General features: G+C 29.4%; 7 protein-coding genes across 12 annotated transcripts in view; 2 read left to right on the top strand and 5 right to left on the bottom strand.

Moving 5' to 3' along the window:
- Window positions 1-493, bottom strand: part of LOC112906170 (lipid A export ATP-binding/permease protein MsbA-like) — a 4,376-nt gene extending 3,883 nt beyond the window's left edge. The window contains exon 1 of the mRNA XM_025979921.1: window positions 467-493. Coding sequence (XP_025835706.1) covers window positions 467-493 — 27 coding nt within the window. The remainder of the gene's footprint in view (window positions 1-466) is intronic.
- LOC108735493 (solute carrier family 35 member F5) lies at window positions 324-10,821 on the top strand. 6 transcript variants are annotated; one of them, XM_025979932.1, is made up of 21 exons: window positions 324-338; window positions 436-549; window positions 687-748; window positions 1,068-1,191; window positions 4,597-4,655; window positions 4,718-4,855; window positions 4,913-4,969; window positions 5,028-5,291; window positions 5,815-5,997; window positions 6,062-6,218; window positions 6,311-6,470; window positions 6,533-6,778; window positions 7,133-8,463; window positions 8,518-8,602; window positions 8,660-8,749; window positions 8,813-8,929; window positions 8,987-9,115; window positions 9,258-9,452; window positions 9,509-9,789; window positions 10,090-10,355; window positions 10,628-10,821. In XM_025979932.1, exons 4-13 carry the CDS (start codon window positions 1,131-1,133, stop codon window positions 7,203-7,205), a joined length of 1,398 nt encoding a protein of 465 aa, XP_025835717.1. In that variant the 5' UTR covers window positions 324-338; window positions 436-549; window positions 687-748; window positions 1,068-1,130; the 3' UTR covers window positions 7,206-8,463; window positions 8,518-8,602; window positions 8,660-8,749; window positions 8,813-8,929; window positions 8,987-9,115; window positions 9,258-9,452; window positions 9,509-9,789; window positions 10,090-10,355; window positions 10,628-10,821. The 6 variants fall into 6 exon arrangements, with proteins under 6 accessions (XP_025835717.1, XP_025835719.1, XP_025835716.1 ...); XM_025979934.1 differs by lacking the exon at window positions 324-338 and having other exon boundaries at window positions 346-549; window positions 9,514-9,789; XM_025979931.1 differs by lacking the exon at window positions 324-338 and having other exon boundaries at window positions 346-549.
- LOC108735455 (ATP-binding cassette sub-family B member 8, mitochondrial) lies at window positions 936-4,355 on the bottom strand. The gene is made up of 13 exons (XM_025979929.1): window positions 4,141-4,355; window positions 3,751-4,084; window positions 3,538-3,699; window positions 3,338-3,483; window positions 3,068-3,284; window positions 2,805-2,989; window positions 2,571-2,748; window positions 2,308-2,427; window positions 2,145-2,248; window positions 1,822-1,996; window positions 1,572-1,750; window positions 1,248-1,395; window positions 936-1,179 (listed from the first exon to the last, which is right to left on the bottom strand). The coding sequence occupies exons 1-13, from the start codon at window positions 4,185-4,187 to the stop codon at window positions 1,093-1,095; spliced, it is 2,082 nt and encodes a 693-aa protein (XP_025835714.1). The 5' UTR covers window positions 4,188-4,355; the 3' UTR covers window positions 936-1,092.
- A 125-nt stretch (window positions 10,822-10,946) lies between the features above and the next one.
- On the bottom strand, window positions 10,947-11,554 carry LOC108735503 (40S ribosomal protein S17). Its single transcript, XM_018467488.2, has 2 exons — window positions 11,443-11,554; window positions 10,947-11,380 (listed from the first exon to the last, which is right to left on the bottom strand). The coding sequence occupies exon 2, from the start codon at window positions 11,376-11,378 to the stop codon at window positions 10,983-10,985; it is 396 nt and encodes a 131-aa protein (XP_018322990.1). The 5' UTR covers window positions 11,379-11,380; window positions 11,443-11,554; the 3' UTR covers window positions 10,947-10,982.
- A 283-nt stretch (window positions 11,555-11,837) lies between these two features.
- On the bottom strand, window positions 11,838-12,848 carry LOC108735505 (cyclin-dependent kinases regulatory subunit). The gene is made up of 3 exons (XM_018467490.1): window positions 12,638-12,848; window positions 12,444-12,571; window positions 11,838-12,159 (listed from the first exon to the last, which is right to left on the bottom strand). Exons 1-3 carry the CDS (start codon window positions 12,715-12,717, stop codon window positions 12,092-12,094), a joined length of 276 nt encoding a protein of 91 aa, XP_018322992.1. The 5' UTR covers window positions 12,718-12,848; the 3' UTR covers window positions 11,838-12,091.
- Window positions 12,849-13,089: 241 nt separating this feature from the next.
- Window positions 13,090-16,184, top strand: LOC108735504 (39S ribosomal protein L54, mitochondrial). Its single transcript, XM_018467489.2, has 3 exons — window positions 13,090-13,241; window positions 13,295-13,592; window positions 16,100-16,184. Exons 1-3 carry the CDS (start codon window positions 13,160-13,162, stop codon window positions 16,104-16,106), a joined length of 387 nt encoding a protein of 128 aa, XP_018322991.1. The 5' UTR covers window positions 13,090-13,159; the 3' UTR covers window positions 16,107-16,184.
- Window positions 14,377-18,493, bottom strand: LOC108735501 (zinc finger and BTB domain-containing protein 17). Its single transcript, XM_018467484.1, has 3 exons — window positions 17,142-18,493; window positions 15,266-16,291; window positions 14,377-15,151 (listed from the first exon to the last, which is right to left on the bottom strand). The coding sequence occupies exons 2-3, from the start codon at window positions 16,283-16,285 to the stop codon at window positions 14,720-14,722; spliced, it is 1,452 nt and encodes a 483-aa protein (XP_018322986.1). The 5' UTR covers window positions 16,286-16,291; window positions 17,142-18,493; the 3' UTR covers window positions 14,377-14,719.
- Between the last annotated feature and the right edge of the window lie 4,567 nt (window positions 18,494-23,060).

Raw genomic sequence — 23,060 nt, 5'->3', positions numbered from 1 at the left:
TTCTTAAATAAAATTGAGACCATAGATTCCCCAACACATCTAACTTTGTTATTAAAGAGTATCAGTGGGTATCCATTCATTCCTGATAAGTAGTGGCACAATTTAGCCAATATCATAAAGAATAATTTATTTTTTACAAATAAACATAACGTGTCTGCCGATATTTTGCATAATTTTATATAGAAATAGAAGTTAAACTAATTATTTTTTAAAGTGTAATTCATGTGTGATTTTTCTTATCTGTGGTAGTATGCTCGTAGATAACAGAATGTATACAAATCTGAAAATGAAAACATCATACATGTTATCTATGTTATCAACTAACCAAAAATAATTAAGTATAATAATTCAATTTTATATAAATAAGTAATTTTATTTCATGTTTTACTTATTCAGTAGTGTAGTTATTTCATTTTTCCTGTCGGATTCTTGCAGATTGACTGATTGAGAAAAACAAATCGCTTACTAAGATATTCTTCTTGCTGGACTTCATTTGTTGGTAAAATGTGAAATGGCTCTTTACCTTGGATGATTTTGCAGACGATTAAGGTGAGAATACATGCTATAAATAGGAAAAAGGGCATTACTGTAACCTTTTTTTGGTAATTTTTTTTTATGCACACTTTTTGCTGGGTTAACTAATTAGGTATATCTAAATTAATTGTATGAGTTCTCTTTCACTTCAGGATGCAGCAGCACCTGGAGGTATAAGTGCCTTTTTCCATTGTGTCATTATCACAACGAATTAGTAAGTAACAATATTAAGGAAAGTAAATGTAATCTTAGAAAGTTGTTTCCTTATTTGTTTATAGTTTTTAAACATTCTTAATTTGTATAATGCCTAATGGTATTTAGTACATTGTGTATCTGTTACTTTTATTTTCACCTTATCTAAGTTTATAAACATGATTTAGTGGAAGTTATTGTAAGCTAAATTATTTTTAAAGTTTTATTATTATATATGCGTATACAATATAGGTATTATAATTTTGTGATGCATGGCAAACATAATTCTGTTAGGTCTAATAAGATACTTCGTCAATTTTATTCAATTATTTAATTAACAGGTACAGTACCCATAAAGAAATATTATCAACCAGCAGGAGGGTCTTCATGCTGTTGGAAGTTCAATGCCCAGTAGTATCCTTTCAAATTCTTCAATTCTTCATGAGTTCCCATCTGAAAATATGTGTAAGTAGCAATTAATGCAAAAACCATAATTTAAAAACAAGTAAATTATATATTACCTCTACAATTCGACCTTTGTGTAAAACTACTATTATATCTGCATTTTGAATAGTGGATAAGCGATGTGCTATAACAAGTACTGTTCTTCCTTTGGCAGCTTGTTCTAAAGCAGTTTGCACTACTTTTTCTGATTCAGTATCTAATGCACTGAAAATTATTTGCTTTTAATAATCATAAAATTCTAAGCGTTTATGAAAAGGACATGTTTTGTATAGTTTACTTTTCCTTATTTACTAATAGTGCTTTTAATAAAGCAAGATAAATTTAATTAGAAATGCGTTATTTATAATAACTAATGAGCATAATTAAAAAAGAAAATATACCTGGTTGCTTCATCAAGTAAAAGAACCGACGGATTTTTCAAGAGAGCTCGAGCAATTGCAACTCTTTGTTTCTGACCTCCCGATAAAGCGATGCCTCTTTCACCAACAATAGTGTTATAAGCGTCTGGAAATCCTTTAATGAAGTTGTGAGCGTTCGCTAGTTTTGCAGCTTCTTCAACCTAACACAGAAAAGCTAATAGAAAATTGTGTTACAATAAAATTTAACATTTAATATAATATAAACATTTACTTGCTCATCTGAAGCATCCGGTTTTCCATAGCGAATATTTTCTAATATTGTAGTCCCAAAAAGAACAGGTTCTTGACTTATTAATCCTAATACATTACCTCTTAACCAAGAAGGATCGAGAGATTTTAAGTCATGTCCATCTAAGGTAATGATACCTCCATCAGTGTCATAAAATCTAAAAAAAATTAAATATCTTAAAATAATAAAGATAAGTCAAAGCAGCTGTTACAAAAATTCGAAAATGTAGAATTTATGAAATGAAAAGAACAAAAAAATCAACAGTATTAATTCAATTAAAAAAGTTACTGGCTCGAAACATTTACCTTTCTAAAAGTGCAACAATTGTAGATTTCCCATTACCAGAAGAACCTACAATGGCCACTGTTTTCCCAGACGATATCATAAGATTGAATTTGTGAAGAATTTTCTAGAAAGGCAAATAATGGAAATTTTAAAATTAATTTCATAAGATTATAAAAAATCAACCTGATCGGGACGCGTTGGATATGAAAATGTAACATTTTTAAATTGTATTTCTCCCTTTATTTCCTCAGTTGGCAAAACAACGCCTCCGCGAAGACGCATATTTGGTTCCAAATTGATATACTGAAAAATAGAACATACCCACGTTATTTTTATTAATAATGAAAATTCGTTTTCAACAATTCTAAAAAGTTTTTTGCAATACAGCTATGAATTATTATTTTAGAAAGGGCAGTAATAATTATCTATTCATTATGCATAATTACCTGAAAAACTCGACTACCTGCCGATAATCCTCTAATAACCGATCCAAACAAAAGGGAAATTTGTGCAAGAGAGCGTTGAATTGTTTGAGTTGCCATTAAATAAGCCATCAGGTCTCCAGCACTTAATTGATTTGTTGATAACAAATAACCACCCATATAAAGGGTTGATAAAACCATACTAAAATGTTTTAAGTTAATTTGAAATTATTACTCTGAAGCAAAGTTACATTTTACCCATTTAAAAAAAGGTTTGTGCCGGCTTGAAAGAGACCAATACCAAAACCGAGCTGTTCATTATAGACCATTGCAGTTTCTGCTTCTTTTCTGAATAATTCATTTTCCTGGTCTTCCATAGCAAATGCCCTCACTGTACGAATATTACTAATTGCTTCATCAGCAATTGCAGTTGCTTTTTCTATCTGCAATATTCATAAGCTTTGATAAAAAATCAACATAATGTCATGTTTTTATTTATGAATAAAACTGAACAAAGTTACCTGATTTTGTGCTGTTCTTGAAGTATTTCTTAACTTTGATCCAATAAAGGTTCCTGCAGCAATAACCGATGGTACACAAAGCAAAGTAATGAATGTCATATGAGGAGAAATGATAATTAATGAAGCAGCACAGCCCAGTATTTGAGTCACTGCCCTTAATCCTCCAGAAATAATTTGTTTAAAACTACTTTTAAAATCCTGAATATCAGCTGTTAGTCTGAAAATAAAGTCTTATCATTATTGAGAAACAATATTATCATATAAAAATACCTATTAACTAATTCTCCTGTTCTTTGCTCATCAAAGAATGCAATATCTTGTTTTAAAATTGAATTAAATAAATCAGTCCTCATTTTCAATGCAACATTTTCACCAATTTTGGAGAGCATGAATATATAAAAGAATGTGAATGTAGACTACAAAATAAAGTTGAACATATCAAAATGCGTGTGTCTAAATTTAAAATTTACCTGAGCAATATACATTATAATTAATTTAAAAGCAGGTATTTTCATATCTTGAAAGAATTTATTATGACCAGCTAAATCATTAGAATACTTTGCTACCACATTGATAACTTCACCCATCATTCTAGGAATTTGAATATTTAAAATTGCCACTATAAGGGTTCCCTACAAGGTTAATTTATAAACACGATTATTTTCAATGTAAAAAATACTTACGAGAATCGCAGCAAGTAAATACCATGTATGTGGCTCCAAATAGGACCAAAACTTTTGCCAGTCAAATTTGGCATCTTTATCACTCATAGTCCTGTAACCTGCCAATCTATTTTGACTAATTCTTGATTTGCACAGAACTACATTATTATTGTATAACGAAAAACTAAAGAGGCCTCCAGATATTGATAGTCCAATGCCAATTTTTTGGATTAATGAAGCACCTTTTGTGGAGTCCAAACATTTAGATGAATTTGTACTGGTATTTGTACAATGTCTCTTGAAATGCAATAGATTTGAATTTTTAGTTCTATAGGGGCTCAGCACTGATTTTAATCTGAAATTTAAATTATATACTTCCCATTAAAAAAAAAGAGGTACTTTATACCTAACCTTCCAAAGTTTCTTAAGTTGCAGTTATGGAATAATAAGGCATTCATAATTAAAATATGTTTAAACTTATGAGGATTTTAATATTTCAAATAATCGGTAATTAAACAAATTGTTAATACTTGTTAACTATTTACAATGTGCATTTAAAAAAGTTAATGCATTTTGACAGTTATGTAATTTTCTGTGTGTTTGACATCAAAGTGGTTGATAGTGTCTCCATTCCACCTGTATAATTATGTAATTTCGTTATAGATCTACGGTAGTATAGTTATTACAAAAAAGTTTTGTAACTTAACCTAACATTACAACTTGATCAATTTTCATATAACAATCAAACATTTTTTGTATATTTTTTTACCTAATGGATGTTTTTTATGTTTGCTCAATTTTCATAGCTGAATATGGATAACGTTTGTATAACATCGTTTTTAACTAAAACTCAACGTCTTATTTTAGGGTTTTTTATATTGCTTCTGGTGGATATTATTTGCGTTTCATTAGGCCAGCTTTCAAAGGTAAATGTATTTGCTAAACATTTGATTTGACTCCAGCATTTTACTACATTATATTTTTTCAGTATATGAATAACAATGAAGCATATGATAAGCCATTCTTTATCACTTACATACATTCCTGTATGTTTAGCATTTATTTGTTGGGGTTCTGTCTTTGGCCATCATGGAGGGATTATTGCAGCAGTCCTCGAAATTATATGGTTTAGTGTGAAACATAATATTTACTCTATTTTTCTTCTGGCAACATTTTGTTTTAGATAATTGATAACAACCTAGAGGATGACAATTTTTATCATGATAGCCATTCTAGTTTGGTATGTTATTCTGCTTTTTATAAATTATTTAAAAAAATAATAAAAAGTTATATTGTAGAGTAATCCAGTATATGTTCCTGTAAAGATATCTGATAGAGATAACATAGATAAAAGTTCAGGCACAGAAAGTGATGATACATGTACAAAATCAGTTCGTTTTAACAAATTAGCAGAGGTGAGACAAATGTCTGAATTGGAAGCTGCTGAAGCAATGATGGCAAGATTACCTTATCATGCCAGTGCAAAAGCAGAACATGGAAAAATAACATACAATTTACCAATATATAAAGTTATTAAACTTGCTTTTGTTGCTGGTTTATTGGTATGTATTCTGATTAAAATTAGTATTTGTGTTAGTTTTATGAACATTCAAGTATAATTTTTGCCAGATTAGTAAATACAAGCTGCCTAAAATTTATTTTTTTTAACATAGGCAATATATAAATTCAGTTACTTTTATGTTATGATTTGAAATGGGATATGAATAGACTTGTGGTGTAGTAATTTCATAAATTTCATATTCCATCATTTTTAGAAATGTGTTTTTATAGTTTAATTCAATGTTTATAGTGAACTATTTAATAAACATCATTATAATTTTTTTAAGGAACAGTTTTCAGTTAATATTGTATAATATTGATATTACTTTTGATAAAGCATTCATTAATTATTAAAATTGAGAAAAGTAAATGTCAAATTATTTTAACACTAGCTTGATAATGTAAAATACACAATATTATGAACCTAAGCTTAACAAAAGTTGAAGACGATTCTTAAAATCTGAGATTACTTATTACTTTTATTTTGCTTACTTCCATATCTCCATTAATTGTATTTTTTTAAAGTGGTTTATAGGAAATTATAGTCATGCATTAGCTTTAAAAATGGTACCCATTGAACTTGTAAACTTTTTGTCTTCAACATCAAGTATTTTTACTCTGGCTTTGTGTGATTTTTTACCTGCTAATCAAACAGATAAATTCACACTGTCAAAACTAATGGCTGTGTTTATAAGTATCTTAGGACTGGTAGGTAGTGGCTTATTTTCGTTAGAGATGTATTACCAAATGCATTTTATGTTTTCATTTAAAGGGATTTGTAATATTTTCAAAATCAAACATAGAATCTCCTATTCTCACGCAAGGAGCGCTCCTAGTATTTCTTCATGCGCTCTTTATTGCGTCCTATGCTGTATTTTTAAGGCGTAAGATTGATCATGAAGATAAAATTGACATTCCCTTATTTTTTGGTAAGGATAACTGCTTATTTTTTTCTTAAAAATGTCTTACAAAATTGTTTTAGTGTTTACTTGATAAAATAACATTATTTTTTAATTTTTAGGTTTTATTGGTCTTATAAATTTATTTGTATTGTGGCCTATCATGCTGTTTCTCAATTTAAATGATTGTGAGCGCATCGAATGGCCCACAAAGCATCAATGGTCTCACATTCTTTTAAACGGATTCATTGGGACAGTGATTTCAGAAGTTTTGTGGATATGGTAATCCTTTTTAGTAGAAATAGGAAAAACTTTTTTTATTCGTATGTTTATATGTTTTTCAGGGGTGCTTTCCTCACTTCTCCTCTTTTGGCGATAATGATGTTAAGTTTAATTCATCCGTTGACAATGTTGACGGATTTTTTATATGATAAACTGACCTATCCTTATTTATTCTATTCTGGGAGTGCGTCGATGGTGCTAGCTGTAGTTTCGATTGTAGTACTTATTCAATACGAGAATTGGGACCCAGTGTTAAATGCTCTACGTCGTGCCTATTCTAGCGTCTTTACTAACCTCACAATAGTTCGGTAGGTGGTAAAAAATAACATACTTGTCGACATTCTAAGTTGCTACTTTCTTCTACTCAGATACATTATAAATCTAAATAAGAAACTAATATTGAAGTAACCCTTTGATAGTTGAGAACAAAATGTTTATTTCTTTTTAATTGCATTTATTCTGAAATATTGCAAATACAGTTATGTTTTTACCTGCTTTACCTGCCTTAACGTCAACATGTACAAATGACTTTTGTTTTGTGCACATCTATGGCAAAGCACATTTCAAAATTATGTTTCATTCAACTCTTTTTATAATAAATACTGAAAAAACGTAGTACTCGATGTTCATGTATTAATATAATTTAATTTTTTTATTTCCAGGAGTAGAATTTCAGATCAAAATTCTGAACAAACTGAAGCTCTTATAAGTATTAATAGTGAACATGAAGCGTAAATAGTAATTATATTTTTTAAATGAACTTGTAATGTAATGATGGGCAAATTGAATTGCAAATCATTGCGGAGGTTGAGATTTTAAACGCTTTTCCAATTCAGGGAATTACAGAAACATCGTAATGTGCCTGAATTGACTGACAATAATTAAAAAAAAATGGGCAATCATTAATAGATATTTTTTTCATTTTGGTTGTTTTAAGGATACATACCTGGCAGTGTCTGTATCTCTGGATGCCCTAATTTTTCCAGTTTATTAGTTTTATAACTTTCATTTATTTAAAAACTATTAATCATTCTAAAACATGTTTATTGATATTTTAATCATATTTTCTTTTGGCAATAATTATCATTCAGAGAGACAGTTAAAGACCACAATTTTTATAGACGATGGACGCGATATGAAAAGTAGTATAATTGAGAGTATATAGTGATTTGCTTTTGATGACCCATCATTGTTATTAACAGTATTACTGTAATTTTCTCATGTGTCTGTTAAAAAATATGTAATATATTTAACTTAACGCAGAATATGCTATGTTTAGATATTTAAAACGTATAAACTGATTTAAGCTTTGTTTAGTTATTAAGTAGGTAAAGTTAATGATAAAATTGTGATTAAATATACACATACATCTTCTATTCTAATAAGTGGATTTATTGTATTTCAGTGATAAATATTTTCTTAGCACAAAAAGATGGAATTGTATATTCGTATTAAATTTGATTTAAATTGTCCTACCGTAAGTAGCATTTTAGATTTTTATATGTAGCATTTTAGATTTTTATATCTAAATGTATTTATTGTGAAGTTCCTTTAATGTTTGCATAATGTTAATTCTAACTTACCTGTAATATATTATCGATGTCTTCTTTAAATGAATATGTAGATAAATGTACTTTAAGACATTTACTCTTTATTAAATGTTAATTTAGTGTTCAAAAGATATATTCTATTTTGTATTTTTTTATATGTTGTATACTATTTAATTCTGTCATTGTATTTTTTAGATTGTGGAGAACATCTTTCAATTAATACCTAATTTATAATTTTTTTTATGTTACAATCCTTTAGGAGATAAAAAATAAATAGGTGTTTAAGAAAGCTATGAAAAAACAAGATTAATGACTTTGACATTTTTGATGCAAGTTTTATTGACGCTATTGAAAATAACGTTGATGTTCAAGATTGAAGATTTTAATAAGTGGTTTTTTTTATTGAAATTTTGAGATGAGCGAAATTAAATTACCAGTCGTTGGTGAGATAAACCCATACTTTTCAATTCCAAAAGTTATTATTCTACTGTTTTTAGTGAAAGATGATGTACTTGATTTGAGAAATAGTAACATAACTGAAGCTTCAAAAAATAACAGCATCAGACTGAAGAGAGAGGAAAGGTACTGTAATTGAGAGTTTTAAAATTTAAATTTATGAATGTCGAAAATTTTACTTAGGTCTCCTTCACTTAAATCAGTATCTCATACAGCCCTTGAAGTTAAACAGAATGTTCTAGGAGATTATGACCAAGAAAAAATGGAACAAAGGTAAAATTTATGATATTAAAGGAACCTCTGTTTTTTATTTAAATGTTATTTTCACTTATGCAGACACATAAATGCATTAAAAAGCTTAGGTAAAAATCAGAACTTGCCTCCTGTACAAAAAACATTAGAAGAAAAGAAACACAAGTTTCGATCTAGGACTCTCGATCCACGTTTCAGAAGGTTGTTGCGTTAATTTTAAACATTAAGTGGATATCTTAAAAATGTTATCAATTGTAGGTCTCGATCTCCTAACAAAAAAGTGACAAATTCTCAATCGATTTCTGCAATTAAACCAACTCATATTAAAGTTCATCATCGACCCAGATCAATGCAAAATTTTTCAAACAGCCCTGCTTTTTATGCAATGTAAGAAATTGTTTTAAGCTAGTTGAGCTATTCAACAAATGCTCTGATAATTTCATATTAATTTTTTTATCAAACGCAGTTCAGGAAATGTGTGGAAAAATTTTCGTATGCCTATGTGCATTTTTTTTTTTTTTTGATATAGGAAGCAAATAATGGGTAAAGAAAATGAAAACATTTGTGATTTTCTAATATCAAACAGTACTCACACTGAAATGGATGAAAATGTGCACGTTAATGAAAAAGGTACAATGACTGAAAATGTAGTTGCCTATGAAACGAAGAACCCCCCATTTGAAAACTTTTTAATAAACAACGGCAGTGGAGAAAAGCTGTATACGTAAGGTTTTCATACTTTTAAAATATCGATATCTATATACTTCTTAAATGTTGTAGTAAAGATTCTTATTGGAATGATCCCAAGAATTTAGATAAAACTCTTAAACCACCCTTAATGAGAGCAAAGTCATCAATATCATCTTTTACAACCAGAAAGTCTTTACAAAAGGTGGAAAAGCTTGATACAAAGATTTGCCCAAGATGCCGTCACTCTATCAGCGAAAATGATAATGATGCTAGTACATATGTATTTGATGATGTTACTGAAGTCACCGATATTCAACCCATATTTTTTGCGAAAATTACAGAAAAGATTAATAACTTGACCATACCTTTCGGTAAATATTATTAATAGCTTTTACCGCACAACTACATAAAAAAAAAGAAAGAAGAAAATAATCTAGACCATTTATTAAAAGAAGCTCTGCATGTTTTTAAAGTCCCAACGAAATTGGTTCAGTTTCGAATATTGACTTATATAGTCAGACAGACAAGTGCTGTAAGGGTCATTCGTGTCTTAATAGGATACAAGTAACCATATGAGCATAAAATAAAATTATTTCAATATTACAAACAGGCACTGAAATTTTATCCATATTATGTGTTGATACCATTATATGTAATTTTATTTCTTTCAGAAAAAACTAAACTTGATATCTCAAAATTTCTTATTGGATATGTAACTGCATTAATTATAGTAACGTTAATAATTGGAGTTTTTTTATTATTGGATCCCACTCCGTTACTAGAATTTATAGAAAATTGCTTTTATGAAGAATCATCAGAACCAGAAATACCAGAAACTGAAGAAAGTTTTCTGGATATTTTCAACTTTAGCGGAACTTCCTTATTTTCAAGAATGCATAATATTTTGGATAATATTGTTGATATACTTACCACAAAAGTAAGTTATTTATCTTCGTAAGGTTTTAATTAGTACACAAGGATCACATGTACTTAAAATTGCAAATGTATATACATTTTTTATTTTGAATCGAACATATTTTTTTTCTGTTTTTCATCTTTTTCTTTTAATTAGCTATCATTCACTGTAATTAAAGATCATCGTTTTGAAGTTATTCAAAATTTTCTGAACAATTAAAAAAAATATTTTAATTTCATAGAATGTAATAATTCACGAAGCTTTAATAACTCAATTGTTTTTATTAATTTCAGCGAAAACAGACAATTCAATCTGAAGTAGTCGAAAATAATGATAAATGGTGGCTTTTTTGATGTCTGTGATTTGTACCAATAAGTTGCACCTCCTTAGTATACGTATATATAATATTTGAAAGAAAATATAATAAAATGTAAGTTGACTTGCTATACAACTAAATCAAAAGTAATAAAGCATTTCTCAGACAAAACATAGTTTCAAGTAGAGACATAAAGAAATGTTGAAAAATTTATGTAATCTTAAGCAGCTTAATAAAATTAATTCTATAGCTACTAATTAAACAATTAAAAATGAAGATTATAAATCAAACATGACTCAAAAATGATGCTTTATTAAATAATGTCAAACATTTTATGCACGCCTGTTTAATGTATTTGTTGTTGGCTGTGTGAGCTGAAGTCCACTGATGTTGTTGAATTCCAACATTTTCAACATCTCTTTAGTTTCAGGATCAACTTCGATAATGTCATGTTCCAAAGCAGATACTTCAGGAACATAGTTGTCCCTCCTTTCACGTTCTTCTTCTTGTAGTTTAATTGAAATTCCCCTTACTTGGGAATGTCGAAGACGTTTCATTAAATGGGTAACGAAACCAGCAATTTTATTCCTGAGGGGTTTTGTGGGAATAATAGCAATTTCTTCGCATATTCTTTTGTTAGTGTGAAAATCTAAGGTTAGTCGGGTGTAGTACTTTTCAATGATCACTTTGGATGCTTTTTTTACTGTTTTGGTACGAACACGACCCATCTCTTAAAGTTAAAATTAATTCTTAGCTTAAAGGTTATTTATAATAAATCAGAAATATACAAACCTTAATTTAATTCTGCTAATAATGCAAAAGAAAACGTGGTCAAGCAGATGCAAATTTGAGGACGTCAATCATAGATAATAGATGGTGTCGGTTTTTTACCATAGACAAAAATACTGTCATTGGAAATTTTAAAATGAACTTATAGAATGGGTGCGTTCATGTAATTTTAATGTCATAACAAAAGGTTAAACCTGAGCACAGCTACTACTTTTATAAATTATTAGAGGTATACTGTTGAATTAAGTGAAGTGGAGTGAATAGCCGCCATTGTACATGTTCTAAATTATGAAGTACCTATTGCGGTCATAATATTCATGGTTAATTTTTCATTTGTATTCAGTTTCCAAGTAATAAAGGTTAGCAATATTTATTTTTAATAGAAAAGATAAAACATGTTAAAAAACATAAAAACATTTAATAGTAAGCGATTATTTAGACAGTACAAAACATTCTTACTATACTATAAAACTATAAAATTATTTTAAAGATACTAGATAGGTTTGAGTATGCAGAAGTAATGGGAAACACTTACAATAACTATCAAAAAAGTTCTCATTGCAGTTATAAAAAGTACACTTTTTTCATTTCCAACACCAGTAATCCCACATTAATCCACATTATAAGTGACTAAAAGTGGACAAATTTCTATTTAGTTTTCTGATTGCAATGTTGGTTGTGACATTGATTTTGGCCTCTTAAATAATAAAATGTGTGGTTCTAAAAACAAAGAATATTATTCAATTTAAAACAAAAAGTATTGTGACAAAGTTATAATTGCTGATATATTGTGCTTTTCTAAATCACATCAACTTGGAACCAGAGGTATAGTAATTTAGTTGCATTTATAAATTCATGAAATTCTGTTAAATGACAAGTTAAAAATTAATTCTTTTCCTGAAGGTGTGGATGGATATCCATTTTTAACTTTCTGTTTGCTTTTTAAGTTCCAGTAAGTATTTAGCCAAATTTCTTCTTAATATAAATAAAACGAAAAACAGTACCTGGCCCATGCCTCATATAATGTACCCATCCTTTACTCTGTTGAACACCAATTCCTCTCCATTCTTGTTCAGACATTAAGTGAGTTTTAGGAACTAATTTAACCATTTCTTTTGGTAAAACTACATGTCTAAAATACGGATTAAAATAGTATTGCTTTGTAAACTATCTATGGCTTCTAGAATGTAACACTTACCTGTATTCAAATTCATCATCACAATATTTATCCGAGTAGTATATATTTTTGTACATTTCTTCTAGTTTATCTTTGTTCATTATAATGAATCCACAGTGAAAAACAAAAGGCAACACAGTGCTCACTTTTTCACTGATTTTAATTAACCTTTTCTCCTTAACTCACAACTTTCTCGATTGATTGTAACTGCCAAAAATTTAAAACTTTTACGTCACATGCGCACTATGTTAAATAAGAAAAATGAAGTGCGTTCGACTATGTTACTCGGTAAGACTAAATTCACATTTTACCTTAATGCGAATTGTATAGTATTAATGGCATAAAGCGTTAATATGAAATTAAATTTTCCTTATTTTGCTCTTGCCCCTCGTTTTGACCGTTAATTATACCTAATACTACATTTAATAAGGTGTTAAAAGAAACGGTTTCACATAGGTTTCAGTAAATTGAAGACTGTATGAACTTCGGTGACTCAATAATAACCTAAATCCACCTAAATATTTCATAAAATAAATCGTAGAAATGGCATTATTAAATTGTATCAATAAACTACAAGTTACAGTTAATTACGCCTTAAAAATACAATATAGTAATGTTGTTGGAGGTAGATGTTTTAGTAACGAATTTATGTGAAGAATCATAATTAAAAAATTTTAGGTATGCTCGGGACAATAAAAAAGAAGAAAGGTAAATTGGGGCCTATGATGGAAAAGAAAGTTCTTCCTGTAGAAACTGATCCTGAAAAACTACTTTCTTATTGTTGTGGTTCTAATATATATAAAACAGGAGAAGATGTAAAATTAAAACCAGACAGTGAATATCCAGATTGGCTTTGGTCAATCAGAACTGGACCTCCTCCGCCATTAGAAGAATTGGATAGGAACTCAATCGAGTACTGGCGAAGAGTTAGAAAAATGGGGATGAGGCGAAACAACCAGCTTCAAAAATTAAAAAGGTTTTAAATTTTCTAAAATATTGTTTTTGTAAAAATATTTAGTCATTGAATGTTTAGTAAAACAGCTGTTTTCATAATGTTCTTTGAGTTTTGCATATACGTATATAAGCCAGAATTTATAGCTGCTTTTATCATTAATTGTAACTGACATTCCAGCTGTCTATCCTTTTACTCTAAACTCGATTAACTTTTAATTTTCATATTACAACTCTCCCTGACTTTCCAGTTTTCTTCTTCCAAATGTTATCCAATTTCAAATCTATGTGGAGGTGCATTTAATTCTTGTTGTAAATTCCTATTTGGGATCATACCAATTGTTTTTTGTTTATTATTTGATCAATTTTATTTTATAATAACAAATGCAATAAATGGCAATGAACCAAACATCCATTAGCTAAAGTGATAAAAATATTTTTTGAAAATGTAAAAAACAAGTTTTAAATGGCAGTCCCCAGATGTGAAATCCCAGTAAATCATTCTTAAAAATCTGTTTAATTTTGAGGTTTGCTGATTCGTCTGAAAAAATCGCAAAATAAGAGATTGCACTGTTGTATTAAGTAGAAGCAGCTTTAAATAATGAGCATGTGTTTTATAAGCTGAACATGTACTTCTTAATGAATTTGATGTTTAAATGAATGAGCTGATTGTATTCACAAAAAAGGATTATCGTGTTCGCGAACTTTTCAAATAAAAATAAAATTTTACAGCAAATTCATTTATTTACTGATAAATTCACAAAGTAATACTTATTTTTATTAAAATAGGAGTTAAAGTCTGCGACAAATATTAAAATGAGAAAACTATTCCTTGAGCAAAGTTTTTTAAATATAATTTTTTTTTTGTTATTAATAAGAAAGAATATTTGGCGTGTCTGTGTAGGACAACCATTTACATATATGTGTAACTTTAACGAATTAGGTGCGAATAGGAGCCATCAAACATATTTAAATAAACTTTTATTCTAAATGAAAAAGTTATTTATTAATAACTAATATTAAAGTAAAATTTTGACGCATATGGATAAGGCTCATTAACTAATTCGTTAAAAATTGGTATGAAGTACGACAAAATATACTCTCAACTTATTTGTACAGAGTCTTTGAAATTAGAGACTATGACTTATATTTCTAAGCACTTCCAGAACTTTCACCAGAACACTTTTTGTCATTGTCTCCATCTGAGGTAACGTTTTCTTTTTGATCGACTTCGGTAGAGTTGATAATTTTATCATGTAGTGTTCGAAGGTGCCTCAATAGATTGCTTTTTACGTTGAATCCTTTCTGACAATATTCACACATAAACGGTTTTTCCCCTGTGTGAGTCCTCTTATGAATAAGCATCGAAGCATGTGAGGGGAATTTTTTGTTACACGCGATGCAAATTTTGTGTCCATCTGGAATGGGTTTTACTTTCATGGGTTTACCGTCGTTTGTATTGGACATTCGAAGTTCGAATTCGGTGTGACTGTTTTCAATGTGACGAACCCATTCTGCAGGGGTAGAAAAGTACTCACGACAGAGGTCACAATGTAGTGGAGGAAACGAATTGTTTTCATCCTCCTGAAATTTTTTATATCTTGGAAAATAAAAAAAAATTGTATCAATCATAAAAAAAATGTTTCTTTTTAAAGTCACTACATATGTATTTTAAAATGTGGAAATTTCATTTCTTACCACATATGATCGTCCTCTTCTTTGCCTTTTAGCAGGAAGCATGTCAGTATGAGTTTGTATATGCTTCACCCAGTCACCTGGATGAGCAAAGGACTCTGAACATAATTCGCAAGTGAGTGGAGTGTATAACTCTTCTGATTTGCTGGCGTTACTGTTGTCTTCTACGATAATTTCTGGTTTTATGGTCATTTCATTTTCATAGAAATTATTTTCTTCTACCATTTCCATTTCACTTCCTTGAATATCGTTCCATTCTATCGGTTCTTCTTTAATAACAAAAAATTCTAGGTTTCCTGAAGAATTTTTGGAAGAATCTTTGGGTTTGGCTGACGAAACTGTTTTAATTTCTGAAGAAGGGAGTTTCGTTGAACGTGGATTTTCTTTTGTGGATGTTATTCTTGTTTTCGTTGCAACATCATTGGTTTCGCTAGACTTTACAGAAGATACCGAAGTTTGCAACTTTTTGCTTTCTCTAGTATTATCGTCATCATTTTTCGGGAGATTGCTTGTGGTGTTTACAAGTAGTGGGGTAACTTCTGAACTTTTTTTGTCAAAATGCACTAATTTTGGTACCGGTATAGAATACTGGACAAGGGACCTCTTTTCTTCATTTTTATTTGTTTTTTCCGATTCTTCCTTTTCGGGGGGTCTCCAAAGACCTCGTACTTTTAATAAATCGCCTCCTTTTAACACGTTTTCCAATATGTCTTTTGAAACAGTCGTTTCTCCGCTGTACATGTACTGTATGAGGACTTTCATAGTTTTGTAATTTATTTCTGGTGGAAGAATTATAAATAGGGGAAGAGTTGTGCTAACTTTAGATTGAATTTTCAGAACTTGATGGAGATATTGACTGCAAGCCGATAAAATAAACCTATGGGCTAATATCTGATGCCCATCAAATGTGGAGAGGCATACATCGGTAAAACTTGAATTGCTTAAAGACAAAGCTACACTGGAGTGAAGGTGGGATCCAAAAGAGTGCCATTTTAGCTGGTAATTTTCTGTTAGGGCAGCCATTGACACCTAAAATTTTTGTAAATAGTGCTCGTCTAAAAGTTGACTTAGAACCATATATGGTAATCATCTCGTAGAAAATACCATATGAGGAATACGAAATATAGGTAAGTAGCTCATATCAGTATCTAGATTTTACTGGATGTATTTATTTTAAGTGAAGCTAGAGAGGAAATTTATTGTTTATCCAAAAATAACTAATTTGAATATTACTAAATTTTTACTTTAAAGAGAAGCTAAGGATTGTTGTTTCTACAGAGTATAATATTAATATAGCTGTATTAATATTCGTTTATTCGTACATNAACCCTCGTATTTGGCTCAAAACCGAAAATTTTCATAAATTCCAACATTTGTATTGTTCGCATATATAATAATTACATTTTTAACGCAAAATGTATCAAACTTTAATCAAACTTCTATTTTAAACTTCCCCAAAAGGCCAAAAGTTTGTAGATAATTCGTTTAAAAAATATATCAATAGATGTCGCAAAGTTAAATGGCTTTAGACATTTTGTTTTTGAACAGCCCCCGTATATTACAAAGGGTTGTTTTTGTGGTCGCTGATGAAGTAAACCGGAAAAGTAATTTTATTGGCAATTATTTTGGAAGAACAGTTACAGAATTGCTGTATTATATCAGATATTACAAGTAGTGAAACACTACTGTGATTAATGAATTATTATTCGGTAGTCCAATCGTTGAAGGTTTATGAACTTAATGACGGATGTACGCGTTTCCGTGTATGTACGTATATGACGTAAAACCCAAAGCCGGCTTTTTATCGATAGAATCATTGTTCAATGGGGATGCTTAATAAATGCATCTTATAAATGAAAATGTACATACTAATATTTACCTTTATTTAATAACAAAACTATGTCGAACTCTAATTTCACAAAGGTTAGATGACAAGCACAACACTACCCTGCACCGAACAATATATCGTAGAATGACTGAATGAGGGTTGAGGGGACTTCCCAAAAATCGATAGAATTGGTCTACCTCTATTGATTTCTTTCAGCCAATCATATGAAGCCTTTATCTTATCGATCTGACGTTGCTTTACCCGCGCATATTTTATTGATTCTTCTGATGCTTTGAACCTCGTACTTACCCAATTTTATAAATCGTTCATTATTTACCTGTACGTTTATACCTACACGACGCTTTTTTTAAATTTTTTAATTAATATATTTGGGATAAAATTTTTGAAGGTTCCGTCATAAGCTCAGTTGTAACATAAACCTTTTATATATATTTTTTCCTAATCAAGAGCAAGTCATAAGTATTAATAAAAACACTGGTAAAAGAATATGGTGTGTTCAGTAAGTTAAAAATGGAAATAAAAAACATATTTTCAGTATTTTTTCTTGAACATTGTAATTACGAATTAGGGTATGACTGTTGTTTAAGAGACAACGTATGAAGCAATAAATATACCACACAGTGTGTAATAACATGTTGAGCACTTTATAATTATAATTATGGAGCACGTGCAGTGTGGAGTTCTAATGATTGGTTTCTACTTTAAATGGTTGAAAATCAATACTTTTCTTATTCTGACAGATTGTGTGAAAAAAGCCAACTATTAAATTCATTCTTCTTGGTATACAGTTGTCCTGAAAATAGTTATCTGTTGTATGTCTTTTCTCCGATTTATGTTTAATTTTTACGTTCACAGCTTATTAGTTTTTTAACGTTAGTTGCTAAATAAAGCAATAAAGATAAACAACGCTTTTTAAACAATTAAAAGCTGCATGTTCCGTTTTATTCACTTACTCCTGAGTTTATATTTAATTTATTATTCATTTTGTTAGTCATTATATTAAAAATAATTTTCATTTTTTTTTTAATAACTTAAAATTGTTATATACTCCATTTTAATCGAATTTTCCATGTTATTTAGATCCACATGTACTTTAAATTCAAATTGTGATACCTATTTTACAGTGCGAGTCGAAAATTTGTAGATAACTAAATTATTTGATTTTAATAAGATGATCTAATTTTATTCGATACATAAATAGTCTATGAAAATAATTACTTATGATTTTACCACACTTACCACTGTTAACGTAAATGAATTTCTTTTACGATTTCTGTTAGAGAAAGTTACTTATAATGATAAATAAGACAAGCAAAGGTAGAAAGAGGAGACTGTGGTAAATATGAATTAAAAAATTAAAAAGAAGACCCACCCACCCTAATTACCACAAAAAACTTTTTGTCTTGCGTTGATAATGCCCAGTTATGAAGTGGGCGAAACACGTGTCCGCTCAAAAAGTTTTTTTTTTGTAGCAATGACGGGTGAGTCTTCTTTTTAATTTTTTAATATGGGGTGAAGGTTTCTTCAATTAAAGTATATAATCAAACACCAACGTTTCGCTTTTAAGTGATAAGGTTTCTCCAGGGTAAGATTATACTGTGTTAAACATGAATTTTTTATATCACGNTAATTGAATAAATATTTTGTTAATGTTATTAAATTTATATTAATTATATTACAATAATAACTACATAATTTAACAGTAATGGTCAGGAGTCTAACTTATATTGATTATATGAATACTTTTTCATAACATTTCATTTTACAGGAACATTAGAAGAACTCCGAAATTATGGAGCACTGGTTGTACTAGTCCTCACTTGCCCAGAAAAGTAGCTGTAGCCATGATCCTAATGAAAGCATGAAAGTGCCTTTTTTCCATTGGGAATGAAGACAGTGTGTTAAAAAAAAGGATTTATAACAATGAACTGGTATGTAACATTATCAATTAAAAATAGAAAATGATATCTTCAGATAACTTCAATTTCTTAGACATTTGTAACTTGCTTCAATAGACAATTTTTAAACAACGTTTTACAGAAAGAGGTAATTAATTACTTTTTATTGCATGTTTCTATAGATTGTTGTAACAAATTAGAAGGAATTGGTGCTACTGAAAGTAAAATACGTTATTTTGTATATTTATTAATCAATCAAGTTACGCGTCAAGCCCTAATAATACATACAAGATAATGTGTAGAAGTTATTCATATCTAAACTGAAACAAACGGTTTAATCATTTATCCAAACTTAATATCATTTCTAATTATTTTTCATGTATTTTTAATCAATAGGTGTTACGTATAACTTATTTAACTCGCTCTCAATTCGACTGTATTGTTTCTTAAGTGCATGTTTCGCTATGATAGTGAACCGATTTTGATGATTTTTTTATTGGATAAGCTATATCTCAAGGAAGGGCGGCAAACTATTTTCTATTTTTATTATTATTTATTGCTTTATTTCCCAAGCAGGGTTTTGTCTCATCTTTATATAATTTAATTTTCCAGAACATCCGTAATTCAATCTACAATCATTATCTTCTTCTTTAATAATCCTTCTTCAAGTTTTCACTGTCTCTCTCGCTCTTGTATTCAGTTATTTTTAGAGTTTGGATCGGGCGATGGAACTTGCAAGAAGCAAAAACGAACATAAATTCAATTCTGTAAAACGGGAATGAAACTAATTATGCGATTGGTTAAATTACGGAATTTTTGCCACGAAATCGAACTTTTTTGTTTCTTATTGGCGTTTTATACGCGTCAGTAGTGCGTCATGTAGTAGCTTTCGCAATTCCGGGGCAAGCTTGAACGCGATCGGCCATTATAAGTTCATGGTGTTTCGAAGCGGTAGTATGTTTCTTTCCTGTCTTTTAAATTCTACCCATCGAGTTAATTTTTTCGCAGAATTAGCTTTATTTTTCTCTACCTGTAATACCCTGATAGGTTAGATTGATTAATTCACTATTTTTCGTAATTACCCAAATTAAATTGGCAAAATTGTTAAAAGTATATTGTGAAACAGACGCCATGTCGCCATTTTAAAATTTTACTATTTGATTTTGATTACGTGTTTTCCTTTTATTTCACGTTTCATTTACTTAATACGAGTGTTAAATTCTTCTTTTTTTATCTATTTCCCGTATATATATTTTATTTTTTTGCTTATTAATAATAGTACATTGTGTATCTATTATTTTAGCAGACATCTGAAATATTTTTAATTAAAATTAGTTAATAATTGTTTTTGTCCGTTTCTACAGATTGGCTAACAATTGAGGGAGATTGGAACTGGTATCCTTTGCTTACTGAAAAGATAAAGTCGTTTTAGCTGTTGACTTTTCATCTTGGAGCTCTTTTAGTTAATTAAGGTGAGCGTACATGCTATATAATATATATGTAGTGTATTTATTTGTTATTAACATAGAAAAAGGTTCGGCATTACTTTAACAATGCATCCTGCACGTTATTTACTTAAAATTAAATTATTTATATCTGAATTATGTAGTTTCTTCCAGGGTGGCGGTCAAATAATTACACAACTATATGTTTTTTGTAACGTTTCGGTTTATTTAATCTTCAGACTGAAAAAAATTTGTTTTTTACTTATAGTTCTACTAGTTAGGTGTTATACGTTTGTTTGTAAAATATAAATATAATCTCCATTTTAATCGAATTTTCCATGTTATTTAGATCCACATGTACTTTAAATTCAAATTGTGATACCTATTTTACAGTGCGAGTCGAAAATTTGTAGATAACTAAATTATTTGATTTTAATAAGATGATCTAATTTTATTCGATACATAAATAGTCTATGAAAATAATTACTTATGATTTTACCACACTTACCACTGTTAACGTAAATGAATTTCTTTTACGATTTCTGTTAGAGAAAGTTACTTATAATGATAAATAAGACAAGCAAAGGTAGAAAGAGGAGACTGTGGTAAATATGAATTAAAAAATTAAAAAGAAGACCCACCCACCCTAATTACCACAAAAAACTTTTTGTCTTGCGTTGATAATGCCCAGTTATGAAGTGGGCGAAACACGTGTCCGCTCAAAAAGTTTTTTTTTTGTAGCAATGACGGGTGAGTCTTCTTTTTAATTTTTTAATATGGGGTGAAGGTTTCTTCAATTAAAGTATATAATCAAACACCAACGTTTCGCTTTTAAGTGATAAGGTTTCTCCAGGGTAAGATTATACTGTGTTAAACATGAATTTTTTATATCACGTGGTATTTTTATTATTTATTATATTATATTACTTCTGGGGAAGCATTAGTAACTGTAAAGTTGCTTACAGTTAAAAACAAGANCGAATTTTTGATTTTTCCGTTACTTTCTGACCAACCCTCGTATTTGGCTCAAAACCGAAATTTTTCATAAATTCCAACATTTGTATTAGGAGAGCATAAGTTGCATTGGATCTTTTCCCAAATTTTTGATTTTTCCGTTACTTTCTGACCAACCTTCGTATTTGGCTCAAAATCGAAAATTTTCGTAAATTCCAACATTTGTATTAGGAGAGCATAAGTCGCAAAAGGTCTTTTTAAAAGTATCAATTTTTAGCGCGGGATTAACTATATCGAAGTCTTATTTTTCGTTCTTCTACATCGTTGGATATTGAAACGTTTAATTGTACTATTACTATCATAATTATGTTCATTTCCAGTATTATAACTATTAATTAAAGTTGCATTGGATCTTTTTCTAAGTTCAGAATTAAAGCGCGGGATTAACTTCACCNATCGTTCGGCCTTGAAACGTTTAATTGTACTATTACTATCATAATTTATGTTCATTTCCAGTATTATAACTATAAATTAAAGTTGCATTGAATCTTTTTCTAAGTTCAGAATTAAAGAGCGGAATTAACTTCACCTTTCTTACAAATAGTTCAGTTCTTGAGCATATGATGACTGATAATTTTCAAAAATTGACATAATTTCTTCTCTTTTCACTGTATTTGTACTATTTTATTCTTTACTGTTCAAGGCTTGAGGACAAAACTAAAAACACATACTTTATTTATGAANCGAAAAGTTTTGGAAAAAATACTTTTAAAAAGACCTTTTGCTACTTATGCTCTCCTAATACAAATTTTCAGATTTAACAAAATTTTCAGTTTTGCGTTATATACGAGGGCTGGTCGAAAAGTTTTGGAAAAAATACAATGCAACTTTAATTTATAGTTATAATACTGGAAATGAACATAAATTATGATAGTAATAGTACAATTAAACGTTTCAAGGTCGAACGATGTAGAAAAACGAAAAACAAGACTACGATATAGTTGATCCCCCGCTAAAAATTGATACTTTTAAAAAGACCTTTTGCGACTTATGCTCTCCTAATACAAATGTAGGAATTTACGAAAATTTTCGGTTTTGAGCCAAATACGAGGGTCGGTCAGAAAGTAACGGAAAAATCAAAAATTTGGGAAAAGATCCAATGCAACTTATGCTCTCCTAATACAAATGTTGGAATTTATGAAAAATTTCGGTTTTGAGCCAAATACGAGGGTTGGTCAGAAAGTAACGGAAAAATCAAAAATTGTTTTTTGAAATTTTGTTCCATAACTTTTCGACCGGCACTGGTATATGACGCAAAACTGAAAATTTTGTTAAATCTAAAAATTTGTATTAGGAGAGCATAAGTCGCAAAAGGTCTTTTTAAAAGTATTTTTTCCATAACTTTTCGACCGGCCTTCGTATATGACGCAAAACTGAAAATTTTCTTAAATCTGAAAATTTGTATTAGGAGAGCATAAGTCGCAAAAGGTCTTTTTAAAAGTATCAATTTTTAGCGCGAAATCAACTATATCGCAGTCTTGTTTTTCATTTTTTTACAACGTTGAAACGTTTAATTGTACTATTACTATCATAATTTAAGTTCATTTCCAGTATTATAACTATAAATTAAATTTCTCAATAGATGTCTTAGT

This window comes from Agrilus planipennis, unplaced genomic scaffold (genome assembly GCF_000699045.2).
Source record: "Agrilus planipennis isolate EAB-ADULT unplaced genomic scaffold, Apla_2.0 scaffold91, whole genome shotgun sequence".
NCBI lineage: Eukaryota > Metazoa > Arthropoda > Insecta > Coleoptera > Buprestidae > Agrilus > Agrilus planipennis.
This window is presented reverse-complemented; position numbering and strand designations above follow the sequence as displayed.

Excerpts from the sequence above, each read along its gene's own strand:
- LOC108735493 (XM_025979932.1), top strand. The coding sequence starts at position 1,131 with ATGCCCAGTAGTATCCTTTCAAATTCTTCAATTCTTCATGAGTTCCCA. Across the intron at positions 4,970-5,027 it reads ATGATAGCCATTCTAGTTTG|AGTAATCCAGTATATGTTCC; the intron begins GTATGTTATTCT and ends GTTATATTGTAG. Across the intron at positions 6,219-6,310 it reads TGACATTCCCTTATTTTTTG|GTTTTATTGGTCTTATAAAT; the intron begins GTAAGGATAACT and ends TTTAATTTTTAG.
- LOC108735455 (XM_025979929.1), bottom strand. The coding sequence starts at position 4,187 with ATGAATGCCTTATTATTCCATAACTGCAACTTAAGAAACTTTGGAAG. Across the intron at positions 4,085-4,140 it reads AACTTAAGAAACTTTGGAAG|ATTAAAATCAGTGCTGAGCC; the intron begins GTTAGGTATAAA and ends TTTAAATTTCAG. Across the intron at positions 3,484-3,537 it reads TTATAATGTATATTGCTCAG|TCTACATTCACATTCTTTTA; the intron begins GTAAATTTTAAA and ends TTTATTTTGTAG.
- LOC108735503 (XM_018467488.2), bottom strand. The coding sequence starts at position 11,378 with ATGGGTCGTGTTCGTACCAAAACAGTAAAAAAAGCATCCAAAGTGATC.
- LOC108735505 (XM_018467490.1), bottom strand. The coding sequence starts at position 12,717 with ATGAACAAAGATAAACTAGAAGAAATGTACAAAAATATATACTACTCG. Across the intron at positions 12,572-12,637 it reads GATGATGAATTTGAATACAG|ACATGTAGTTTTACCAAAAG; the intron begins GTAAGTGTTACA and ends TCCGTATTTTAG. Across the intron at positions 12,160-12,443 it reads TTATATGAGGCATGGGCCAG|AACCACACATTTTATTATTT; the intron begins GTACTGTTTTTC and ends CTTTGTTTTTAG.
- LOC108735504 (XM_018467489.2), top strand. The coding sequence starts at position 13,160 with ATGGCATTATTAAATTGTATCAATAAACTACAAGTTACAGTTAATTAC. Across the intron at positions 13,242-13,294 it reads ATATAGTAATGTTGTTGGAG|GTATGCTCGGGACAATAAAA; the intron begins GTAGATGTTTTA and ends AAAAAATTTTAG.
- LOC108735501 (XM_018467484.1), bottom strand. The coding sequence starts at position 16,285 with ATGGCTGCCCTAACAGAAAATTACCAGCTAAAATGGCACTCTTTTGGA. Across the intron at positions 15,152-15,265 it reads GAAGAGGACGATCATATGTG|GAGGATGAAAACAATTCGTT; the intron begins GTAAGAAATGAA and ends AAAAAATTTCAG.